General features: G+C 42.0%; 1 protein-coding gene across 1 annotated transcript; it reads right to left on the bottom strand.

Annotated features, from left to right (window-relative positions):
- Window positions 1-7,629: 7,629 nt before the first annotated feature.
- Window positions 7,630-13,225, bottom strand: LOC137257661 (tubulin beta-4B chain-like). Its single transcript, XM_067795022.1, has 4 exons — window positions 13,053-13,225; window positions 11,039-11,147; window positions 10,313-10,668; window positions 7,630-8,693 (listed from the first exon to the last, which is right to left on the bottom strand). Exons 1-4 carry the CDS (start codon window positions 13,107-13,109, stop codon window positions 7,878-7,880), a joined length of 1,338 nt encoding a protein of 445 aa, XP_067651123.1. The 5' UTR covers window positions 13,110-13,225; the 3' UTR covers window positions 7,630-7,877.
- Window positions 13,226-13,282: the final 57 nt, after the last annotated feature.

Here is a 13,282-nt window from a genome sequence, read left to right on the forward strand (position 1 = left end):
GAGTCGAGGACTCGACGTGATTGGTTGAAAGTTGAGTGTGCGAAACGATGGCTGACAGAGTTGTTTCCCCTCCACTGCAGCTGGCGTCTGACACAGTGATTAAACAATCTGAAAGTTCCACGTGCCGGCAGCCCGGTGATAAGATCTACAGAGTAACGGCGCACATTCGTCAAGGATTGTGGAAGAGGGTTATTAATAGCCTGCTCATCCCTCGGCGGATCCCTTCAGGTTATGAAGACAGTTACTCAATTTCTCTTAGACCCCAGCTGTTGTTTTCGTTACTACTACTACTACTACTACTACTACTACTACTACTACTACTACTACTACTACTACTACTACTACTACTCGAAACGACGACTACTACTGCTGCTGCTGCTGCTACTACAACAACAACTACTATTACTACTACTACTCGAGACGACGACTAATACTACTGCAGCTGCTACTACTACAACTACTACTACTACTACTCGAGACGACTACTACTACTACTACTACTACCACCACTGCTACTGCTACTACCTAAGCTACTACTACTATTACTACTACCGCCACCAACAACACCACAACTACTACTCGAGACTACCGCTTCTGCTTCTACTACTGCTACTTCAACTACTACTAGTAGTAGTGCAGACTACTACTGCTGCTGCTGCTGTTGCTACCACTACCAGTGTACGATCACTGGAACAACTTCTGTGTTATACTACCACTCATCAAGTCTATAACTACTGCTGCTGTTGCTACCACTACCAGTGTACGATCACTGGAACAACTTCTGTGTTATACTACCACTCATCAAGTCTATAACTACTGCTGCTGTTGCTACCACTACCAGTGTACGATCACTGGAACAACTTCTGTGTTATACTACCACTCATCAAGTCTATAACTACTGCTGCTGTTGCTACCACTACCAGTGTACGATCACTGGAACAACTTCTGTGTTATACTACCACTCATCAAGTCTATAACTACTGCTGCTACTACGATTACTCGCTACTGATAACACAACTACTACCAACCTACGACTAAATACTAAATATAATATTACTGCTTATATCCTAGCGTTGCTTCTACCACCCGTGCTGCTACTGCTACCTCTACAACGACGGCTATTAATACTGCTGTTGATGCTGCTGCAACTACTACTGCTGCTGCTGCTGCTGCTGCTGCTGCTGCGGCTGCTGCTACTACTACTACAGCTTCTGTTTCTGCTACAACATGATACGACCACTATTAGGAATGATGTTCCATGTATTACTACAACTACAATAACTTCTCACGACCATGTCAAACTGCGATGGGTAATTTGTCTATGCCACAAATGTCACGGAGCTCTTCATCCGCCAGTACGATCACAGCCATGAATCATTCACCAACCTGCTTTGGTCTCCATTCACCAGGCACGACATTAATCAGACCCCATTTGGCACAGCCCGTCACGTTCATCGCCACATCAAAGTCAGGGCAGTGACACTGGCAGAACGCAGAGTCAAAACGATCTCGCACAGTCAAAGAATACTTAAAACAGATTGGGATACTGGTTGGTTACGGTGGAGAGAGTTCGAGAGAGAGTTCAGAGATTATATATAGTAAGTGAGTGGGTTTGGTTAGTTTTATGCTGCAATAGCGAGGGATAACAGACAGGGCTTCTCGCATTGTACAAATGTGAACAGTCGAGGGTCGAGGGTCGTGGCGAGCGGATGTTTTAACCACTAGGCTACCTATCGCCCCAGAGAACGTACAATGTACAAGGCTTAGGCAGGAACAGTTAACAGAATAACTGCAGGGACCTATGTAGAGAGCGTGTATCACTGAGTACAAAGATATGTTAACTGCCCAGTCTTTGTAAGCTCCGGTAGTCAGCCATGATGTTGACGCGAGGCAGATAACGATCACATGGAGGTGAGCGGGTGACTAATGCGATATATTTGTGGCGTGTTCTTGGTATCAGAGACAACACCTGTGTTTGCAATGAAGTATCTAATCAATGGACTCTTCAGACATCCCACATTTCGTGTAAACGCGAACGTATGTTGTATACTAGATTAACATTTATATGCCAACAAAAAATAAAAATTTCGTCGAGCATTTAATATATAGTAGTTAAAGATTGCTGAAAGGGTCTTCGTGAAACTACAGAATTGGTACACGTTGTAGACTTGCTTGGGAACTGCCCGATGTTTATATGTCAACATCTGCAATAGAGTCGGTTACAATGTTATGGATGGACGGTCCGTTGGTTGGTTGTTGTTTAACACCGCACTCAACACCATTCTAGTTATATGGCGGTAGTCTGTCTAGACCAGACAATCCAGTGATCAACATCATGAACATCGATCTATACGCAATTGGCATTCCATGACATGCATTAACCAAGTCCGCGGGCCGGACTTTCGATCCCGTTAGTCGCCTTTTACGACACGCACGTGTCGCTGAAAACCCACGAGTGTTTGCAATACTTTAATTTGCCAATTGGCCATCAGGGCCGGCTGCTACCTGCGGGCTTAAAAATCTACAGGCCCTGAATGAAATCTTCAGGCCTATTTTGTTACAGGCAAACCAATAAAACCTACATTACATTGTCGACACGTTTCACACTATTTCTACAAACCAAGCGAAGCCTATGGCACACAGAGGAGTTTTTACGCCAAGCTTCGAAGCACCAAGAAGTGAAATTGTGGGTTATTGTAACATGATGGATCGTGGAGAAAAAGAAAATCGGGGGAAACATTAATTTACTGAAGACCATAAGGGCCTTCACATATTTGAAACTGTCGGACCGATACAATAACAACCGGCGCTGGGCCTTCAGGCCGACGGTTATTTCGAACGCTGAAGTCAACTATCCTTCACGGGTTACAGTGTTTGTAGTAAGCTAGGTCTGATGTCACCTTTAGCAGAGCCAACCCACGAGGCCCTACAGCACTGACATAATTAACAGCAAAGTTAAGACTCGAACCCAGAATCACGAGTAAGTAGTGAGTGGAAAGGACGATATTGCCCTCCGACGGTCTGATGTGTTAGAAAGAGATTATATGTTTGTCTGATGGTCATCAGTGCCATCAGACAGCTGTCTGCATCAGATGAAATGTACATGTGGAGTGACACGTATCCTGGATAACACCATGCGGCTGACGAGCGTGTACCATATATCCTGTTGTGAAATCAACTTCCATTTTCAGCAATTGGATCAGAGCACACACACACACGCACGCTCGCATGCACGCACACAGACACACATGCCAAAAATAGTGAAATTAACGCCCGGCGTCTTCACCCATGTCATACTGCATATTTTGCAGTCCGTTTTCTGCAGTTGTCAGTTAGTCAGTAAGCTGCCTTGGTTCAATACGTGTGTGTCATTATGCCCCAACGGTGATAGAAGTTGCTCATGATGTCAGTCTCTGGTTTGGACATCGCATTCGATTTATTAACTGATATAGCAGTGATTATCTGAATTTAACAACATTCATTAAAATATATGTGTTCTGTTTAGATGTCGGTATGAATGAAGTGCGCACATGCCCTTTTTTCAGTAGTGTGCACCCCACTTTCTCAAAACCTGTAAAGACCCTGGGGTAGAATAGGCCTTCAGCAACCCATGCTTGCCATAAAAGGCGAATACGCTTGTCGTAAGAGGCGACTAACGGGATCGGGTGGTCGGGCTCGCTGACTTGGTTGACACAGGTCATCGGTTCCCAACTGCGCAGATCGATGCTCCTGCTGTTGGTCACTGGAGTGTCTGGCCCAGACTCGATTAGTTACAGACCGCCGCCATATAGCTAGAATATTGCGTAAAACTAAACTCATTCACCTTCTCCAAAAGCTGTGCCTGCCCCTGCTTACTTCCGTGTGGCTTTGTTTCTTATAAGGGCGCTTCCTAAGCATGCTCTACTGCACATTGTAGCTAGAGGCTACGGCACACGAGAGATCAAACCTTGTTTTCTTAACATATAGTGGACACAGTAGTCTTCTTTTCTATGTTTATTACGCGGTTTAGGATCATGTTTCTTCAAATATGTTTGTTTTAAAGTTTAGGAAGATGCTGTATACATGTTGTCTCACGCAAACAAATGATTACAGCAGCATCATGGCGTCGCTGTGTACAGTGAAACACAAGGCAACATGGTAACACTGTACTCTCAAATGACAAGGAAACATCTGTCGTAGTGATGGGACACTTGTCCTTTGTTAGACAAGCTTGCTTGTCGAATTTAACCTAGTTGCCGGAAATATTTCTATCAATGTTTGTTCATTCAATTCCGGGTTGGTTAGTTAACTGGAAACAGCCATTTTACACTTTCGACTAGCGAACGACACTGACACTTAAGGTGTGTTAAAATACATTCGTTTTCTTTATTCAGCCACCCTTCTGACAAGAAAAGACTTTTTGTTATCACAAAGGTCATGTTTATGCCATAATGGAATAATCACTTCTGTAACTGAGAACCGCGATGTGGACTGTAGATTGCTGAGTTACTGCCTGCGACCGTAACCGACATAAATGGACGAAGACAATCTCCGCTGGTAGATATTGTCTCGTCGCGACTTTTCGGTTGAATCTCCAGCTTCCAGTGTAGGCCACTGTGGTGACGATTTCAGTCCCAGGCCATTTTGGGTGTCCCCCGTGGTAATTTCAGGCGGCGTAAAACTAAACTCTCTGTACCTGAACCGTATTATCTCCCCTTTCGTCGTTAACTAACAATAAATTGGAAGTAGGTATGTGTCTTATTTCACGTTTCAGTAGCGATATTCCAGTTACAACACAGGTGGGTCTCGCTGACTTGGTCAAACAAGTGACCGATAGCATGAACAGGAACAATGGCCACCCGATCACACTTAAGTCAGCTTTAACCACCGATCCTGTCAAACCCGGATTCTCAGTGAACAGAACACGCTGACATTAAAATGAATGATGTAGGAGAGCTGCATGCCATCCGGTAGTTCTATATATGACTCATTTCGCTCAAACAGTCTAAAATTTACTGGATATTTGTGTGGAGATGGATGAAGATATGGGCGGTGGAGTAATCGGATGGATTAGGGGCCCATCCTGACAACGCAGGCCCGGATTTGATTCCAAATAGGTGCAATGTTTTAATCCCATTTTGTATGGATGCCTGACATTGTTGGATTCTTGCAAAGAGTGAGTATGGACTCACGCCGGTTGTAGCAATATTCAATACAATATAACGGAGCGGGTACCAGAAACAGGCTTCACATATTGTACCCACGTGGGGCCCTTATTACTGAATCATTGAAGAATATTGATGGCAACATACGAACTACATTGATAAACCTACCGTCAGAGTATCCGTACGAAACTACTAAATACTTTTTATGTCCTAATTTCTAGCACGGACTGCGTGTCATGAAGCTTCCACCCAAAATATTTTATACTTTACAAAAGATTAATTTAGATAGTGCCTGGGGAACAGCCAAACTGGAGCGAGCTTCCTAAGTCATATAAGTTCCATGTGCAACACGAGACGGAAAAGCGTGAGTCATCGCCGGTAAGAATGTTTACAGCTCGTTTCTGAATGCAGTCGGAGACAAGAAACAGTGTTCTTCGCGAAATATGTTAAAATAACCACAAGGTCTCGAACGTTATGTGGAGGAGATACATACTTTAGGGTGTTTGATAAATGCCATATTTTACACTCGCCTAAAAAGAGCCGTTGCGACAAAATATGTCTGTTTTTAAACAAACATAAAACCAAAGCAAAACACAGTTAATGGGGAATTTTGTGGCCTTGTTGCATATTATTACATACCAGGGCCTATATTTTCGTTTGGAAGCTCTCTTAGCCCTATCGTGGGATAATGTTAACTTATGGCACTTATGACTATCTCAGAGCTAGGAGAGCTTCGGAAATCCTGGCCGAGGCCATAATAGTATTTTATAAATCTGGTCTGGATCGGGTGATCAGACTCGCCGACTTTGTTCCCTCATGACATCGTAACCCAATTACGCAGATTGAGGCTCCCGCTGTTGATCACTGGATTGTCTGGTACAGACCGCTGCGGGATAGCTGCAATAAAACGTGACTCAATCACTTACAAATCGTGCCAAAAGGATATTACCCGATCGGTGCCACGATCCAATATGACCTGTTGGTCTCCTGCACTCCAAGCTTGTAAGAGGCCAAGGTTAGAAAGGTTGGTTGAATGCCTGTTGTCTGCGGGTGGGGTGGATAGTCGGTTTCGGTATCACTGGATTGTGTGATCCAGTCGGGGGTAGTTATAGATCGATGCTTTAGTGGAGACATTTCACTTCACCCCAAATGTGAAGATCGGCATTCTTGATATTGATCACCGGATTGTCTTGTCCATACTTATTTACAGACCGACACCATATTGATGGAATATTGCAGAATGCAGCATAAAACAGCAAATCAATCAAACATTTCTTACCGACAGCCGTCACGCATCTTGAATATTACCAGTTAAGCGCTTAACAATAAGCACTGAACAGAATATGACCTATTAAAGGACCTCCCTCTTCCAGTGCTTGTGGGCAAATGGTCCTAGTGAAATGAACTTGACCATCACTACTTCCCTGTTGAAAAGACTGAGGGTCAGCGGTGTTAGCAGTTAAGGGTTCTGTTATAGCTGCTATAATTTCAAAGATATAGAGGAACAGGACCTTGTGTGCAAGTATTTTACTACAAAAGCAGACAGACGAATTGCAATCCAGCTCGAAAACTAATAAACACAACATACTCAATGAAACGCTGATCATAGTCTAAAGATCATACCGACAATATTCGTCCTAATATTAAAAAAGTTACTTAATAAACTGTCATTAAAATATTGACAGTTCACTAAGAGGGAGGAGTGCCGAGAAATGTACAACCAGGTGCTCGAGAAGCACCGACAGTTATTTATTCATTAACCTGTGCTGTCTCCACGCTTTCTACCACACCTGGCTGTACCCTTTCTCTGCACTCCTCCCTAGTAACAGTGAACTGTCAATATTTTAATGATAGTTCCTTAAATATTTTATATTTCAAACAAATGAAACTCTGCAAAAACCTCAGTTGGCATAGATGTTCTGATTATGCTCTGCGTTTCATGGAGTGTTTTCGAGCTAAACTGCAATTCATCAGTCCGCTTTGAGCCAGACTATACATTAGGTTAACTTACAAAACAAGACTTCCCCAAAACACATGGCCATCAAAACGAAAATTCCAACCCTTGACAAAATGGACACTGTTGCATGACTACCCTCCCTCGTCCAAGGACATGTTCTGACCATACTGGTGAAATGATTCAGTGAATATATGCAATCTGGTGTCCGCAAGTTTAGTTCTTCTCCCTCTTCAGCAATATTCCAGCAGTAACTGGGCGGGTGGACACCAGAAGTGGCCTACACAATTTGTACCCACGTGTTTGGAATGACAAACCCAACCTCTAACCAATAGGCTTCCTCGCCACCCTGTATAAAACCTGGAGCTGTATGCCAGTCGATGATGGCATACACTCATTCCGCATGGTATCCACTATGCTTGGTTTACAAGCAATTACTAAGTATTTATACAGGTGTAACTTTAATACATGCAAGATCTTCACAGCCTGAACCTTAACACTAATCACAAACATACAAACTAGAGAAATGAAATTTGTAATACTGACAGCTTTATTTGAAATAATTTCCACTTAACATTTCACTGAGACAGAAGACAAAAGATCTTCAAAGCTGTGTTCTTTACACAAAAAATGTAAACCAAGAAACACACAGTAAAATGTGACTGACAGATACAGGCAGAATATAGGACAAGAAATGTCAAGAGGAAAGTAAATCGTATAACATTAAGCTTGGAAAGCCTTGTAGTTTGGTCGTGCTTTTAGAGGACTGCGCTGAATCTTTATTCAGCCTCTTCCTCTCCCTCCTCCTCAAATTCAGCATCCTCCTCTGCAGTAGCCTCCTGGTACTGCTGGTACTCAGACACCAAGTCGTTCATGTTGGACTCGGCCTCAGTGAACTCCATCTCATCCATGCCCTCGCCAGTGTACCAATGGAGGAAAGCCTTTCTCCTGAACATGGCAGTGAACTGCTCGGAGATGCGCTTGAACAGCTCCTGGATGGCAGTGCTGTTGCCAATGAATGTAGCCGACATTTTGAGGCCTCTTGGTGGAATGTCACAGACAGCAGTCTTCACGTTGTTGGGGATCCATTCAACGAAGTAGCTGCTGTTCTTATTCTGGACGTTGAGCATCTGTTCATCGACCTCCTTCATGGACATGCGACCACGGAACATGGCAGCCACAGTAAGGTATCTGCCGTGACGGGGATCACAGGCAGCCATCATGTTCTTGGCATCAAACATCTGCTGTGTGAGCTCAGGCACGGTGAGTGCACGATACTGTTGGCTTCCTCTGGAGGTGAGGGGAGCGAAGCCAGGCATGAAGAAGTGAAGACGGGGGAAGGGCACCATGTTGACAGCCAGTTTACGAAGATCAGCGTTCAGTTGTCCAGGGAATCTGAGACAGGTTGTCACTCCTGACATTGTTGCCGAGACGAGATGGTTGAGATCTCCGTATGTTGGCGTAGTAAGCTTCAGTGTTCGGAAGCAGATATCGTAGAGAGCCTCATTATCAATGCAGTATGTTTCATCGGTGTTCTCAACCAGCTGATGTACAGAGAGAGTGGCGTTGTAAGGCTCCACCACTGTATCGGAAACCTGGAAAGAAAAATAGATTATAGCACATGTTTAAAACATGACAGCATATCCAACAAATGGCAATATAAAATGTAACTTTCTTTTTAAAGGTGGAAAACATATGAGTCTCCAGTGGTTTCAACACAATATATTCCATCATATCTCACAAATGCCCTAAACAAATAACAGATAGCAGTAGTAGTTTCAAAGTCAAAGACAACAATACAATCACTAATTCATGGACTACCGCAAGGTAAAATTTATTTGGAAAGCACTAACAAAAATGACTTCATCATAAAAATAACTCAAGAAAGGTACTACTTCTACTATCCAAGTAGACACAAAACATCTAAACAACATTATCATAATCTTCTTAAAGCTTGATTTCCAAAAAAATGTTACATGAAACTATGCTGCTATCCTATGTTCAGAAGATTAACGTAAAAGTTTACAACACAATCACTAAAGGTTACTCTAAAGTTTCTAATAGATTCTGCTTATCTTCTTTACATACATCATTTAGAAATTTTTCTACCATAAATACCCAAGACACAAGTAAAGGGATCAATGTTACTTTGCATCAGACAGTGTTTGCCCATGTCATGAAATTCTAGTTGTAATGACACCCTGGTGTCAAGAGAGGGAGCCATGGGCATGTTTTTTGGAGTCGAGTTCAGTATGGAACTCAACTCAAGAAATCAACTGACTGTTCAATAACAATAAAAAACAATGTATTAAGCATGTATTTAATCAGCTATGAGCAGTTAACTAGCAAACAATGAACTAAGTTTTTAACAGCAAATTACCAGCTTAGAATATCTGAACTTAAGGCCCAGTAGCACTGTGTCAAAAATAAGGCAAGCTTTAATTTCAAGGTGTAATTGAGAATTTGAGCATCAAATGCCCCGGCTCTCTGCAGCTGGGGAAACACTGAGTCAGTCGTATAAGATCAACACTACTAATGGTGGTCCGATAAATCGAAACAAAAGGCCATCTATCATGTTTTCACTTAATTCAGCATGAACGATTTCTGAACACTTTTTAAAATTACCAACATTTTTTCCACAAGGTTAGTTTTGTTTGTTACACTTCATAAGCACCACAAGCTTGTTCCTTGTCATGGTTGAATTTATCTCCGACTCCAGGAAATTTATGTTCCTAACATACCAGTCATCCCTGATGATGTAAAATTTTTAAGAGCATTTTGTGCAATTTGTGCAATTTACAAAAAACACTCACTCAGGATTTATCAATCTTTATCACTGAAAAATGTATTTCATATCATCAACCATTCTACAACATGAGGTGAAGGTAACTTTGGTATATATTTCTGATAACTAAAGTTCAAATAAAAAAATACTGTTGATAAAATACTTTAATCACCTTGATAAAAATAGCTCCACATCAAAACATGCCATAGAATGGTTGAACATCTAATTCTTTCCATTATGGTTAATTAGGAACAATCTGTTGAATTTGTTGCAACTTATACTGAAAAGACAGGAAGTCTTTAAGTTGTTATACTGTTTATAAATTGCCCACCAAAGAAAAACTACTATTCTGCATGCCAATATGATAAAAACAAACATTAATAATCGCTTTCTTTATCCTGTGAGTACACGACTTCAGATGACCCTTACCTTTGGTGATGGCACAACGGAGAAAGTGTTCATGATTCTGTCAGGGTACTCCTCCCTGATCTTGCTGATGAGGAGGGTGCCCATGCCTGACCCGGTGCCGCCGCCCAGAGAGTGGGTCAGTTGGAAGCCCTGAAGACAGTCACAGCTCTCGGCCTCTTTACGGACCACGTCAAGCACAGAGTCTACCAGCTCGGCGCCCTCTGTGTAGTGACCCTTGGCCCAGTTGTTGCCTGCACCACTTTGACCAAACACAAAGTTGTCTGGGCGGAAGATTTGCCCGAAGGGACCAGATCTGACAGAGTCCATGGTGCCGGGCTCAAGGTCAACCAGTACCGCACGGGGGACATACTTTCCTCCTGCAAACATGGATTACATTATAAACCTAATACAATAGATTTGTGTTCACCTAGTGCTAGCTCTTAATACTACAACAATAAAGCCCTCCATACATAAATCACTGTTCGTACAATTAAAACAACCAATCTGAACCCTAAAGCCTGATAGGTTGCACAGGTGTACATTTAGATAGTACTGAGGGCAAGCCTAACCTTTTCACCAACAATCATGTATAAGCCTGGCTTTTATTTTCTTAATAATGGTAGTTATGCCCCTGTTATAACCATGGAAAGCATCCACTTTTGAAGTCTTTCAGAGAAGCCAAACCATCTGATATTGATCTGATAATTTCTTTGTTCATGAGACATCTTGCTTTTCCTGTCCACAAACCTGTTGCTTCATTGTAGTACACGTTTATTCTCTCTAGCTGAAGATCAGAGTCCCCATGATAGGTGCCAGTGGGATCAATACCATGTTCATCCGATATCACTTCCCAGAACTGGAAAATAATGCAAATAACTTAGAAAAACTATCAACATAGGTCTACTTTCAATTTGAAAATGACCATACCAGGGTTATGCGGGCATGCCAAAATTATGACTAATGCTCCTGAAAAATACCTTTAACTGGATATGACAAAGTCATTTAGACATGCTTTCAAAGTATTTGTTATCACACTGTCAAAACAAAGACTGTCTTATTCGTAAGAGCTCGTAGGAACTTTAATATTAATAAAACAGACACATGCCAAGTATCCCCCCCGGTTCATTTTGTACAAAACATCTTCCTAGATTTATTTTAAGAGATTTTTTTTATTTAACTAAGATTCGGCAGTATGTACGTCGCACTAGACGAAAGACATCGCCCAGTTTGTCTTATCACCTCTAAAGCTCCGGACAGAGATTGAAAGACTGATTCCGAATGCTGACATCCGTCTGTGGATATTGGGATAAACAAACGAAACGAAAGGTTTTCTACAGCACTTAAGAAATAATGTCATGCAATCTCGAGGCATCTACTAGACATTCTAAAAATGTTTTCTCTTGTTTTCAACGACAACTTTGGATCGAAAACTGTGTCAAAGATCGGTTCTAATAGACTGAGTTCAGAAACAGAAGACGCCATTTTGAAACTAATGCCATGATGCCAGAGAAAGCTGCTTTCTGATTGGCCATTGTCGACTTCTTGTCTCTCATTCCATTGGTCGGTCCAAGTCTGTTAAGGTTGTTCTAGCTTGACCCGTAATATAATGTCCCCTGTCTTCCGTGTAGCAGGAAGAGGGCACCAACATCGGCCAACATCAGATGTTTATGAAACTGGACGAAAAACTCAAATGGCTACACCTACCACGTATGCGCGCGAAATCGGTTGTGCAATGAGATAAATGTTCGGGCCATCACGGATTTATGACCATAGATAATGACTTAGTTAAAAAAAACTACCTTAATGTAAAATTCAAATATATAAATATCTACTTTTTGCTATTTTTTGCACTCAAAGCTGGAAACTATCACTCGGAAGTTAATTTTTTTCTTAAAGATGTTGTTAAAGATGCTAAACACTGACAATACAGCTCCCCTATTCGTTGATTAGGTCTGCTGGTACTTGGTGCTTCCCTTTATTAATGTATTATCTAACCTTTGGAAACAGTTGACTAACAACACCATCCTTCATGAACAAGCATGGCGTGATGATTCAGCGCCCGATCAGCTTTGGTGCAGTCGACCTGGCTGCCAACATCACATCACCTAATGCGCAAGCTCGACATTATTCATTCTCAGTCTTATTCACTCTCGTCTGAATCACGATACATGAGCTGTTTTAGGTAACAAATATGGCAAACATAGGCCCTCATTACTTTCTATAATATCGCCATTATACTACAAAATTTAGAGCATGCTGCCTTTGCGATACAAATCATAAGAATACGCAAGTATGCAGTACGCCTTGCACTGGATCGGTATTGAATGATCTCTTGGCTGTTGATGTATATTAATAATGTTATTCGGTGTATCTAATTTCTGTTTGTGGGATAGATAATTTATGTTAGACGTCACTGCGTCATCACATTAATATTAATATCCTAGACTATGAGTTACAGGATGAAAAAAAACGGTTACTAATCTAATGAAAGTAGGTCACTGAAGATGGGGATTTAAATGGTGTACTGCAGCAGTACTAAAAACCACAAACCAGCATGAAAAAGGTTTAAGCTTTTTCGGTCAGACTTAAGAAACGAAAGGTTTGAAGGCAGACGTTGAATCTGACAAGTCTACGGTGTCGTCTACTGACAGAAAATTATACCCCATCAATTTGTCGTGTCAAGATGGGGGCGAGCATCCCTTATTCCAAGGAATATAATTTGGTAAATCCCTGGAAAAAAACACAATTTTCGAGGGCTTACCTTAGCACCAATCTGGTTGCCGCACTGTCCAGCCTGGATATGGACGATTTCACGCATATTGTAAATTAGGAGATAGGAGTTTAAAGTATGTTGCACACCGTGCCTCTGAGTGGAATAACCGTTGAAACTGGCCCCGTATCCTTTCTGACAAGCATTTATATGCAGAGAAGAATTCCTCCGCAATTTCGTCTGTTTTCATTGGCTGAACCGCCTTGGACGGACTAATTCGT

Source organism: Haliotis asinina, chromosome 12 (genome assembly GCF_037392515.1).
Source record: "Haliotis asinina isolate JCU_RB_2024 chromosome 12, JCU_Hal_asi_v2, whole genome shotgun sequence".
NCBI lineage: Eukaryota > Metazoa > Mollusca > Gastropoda > Lepetellida > Haliotidae > Haliotis > Haliotis asinina.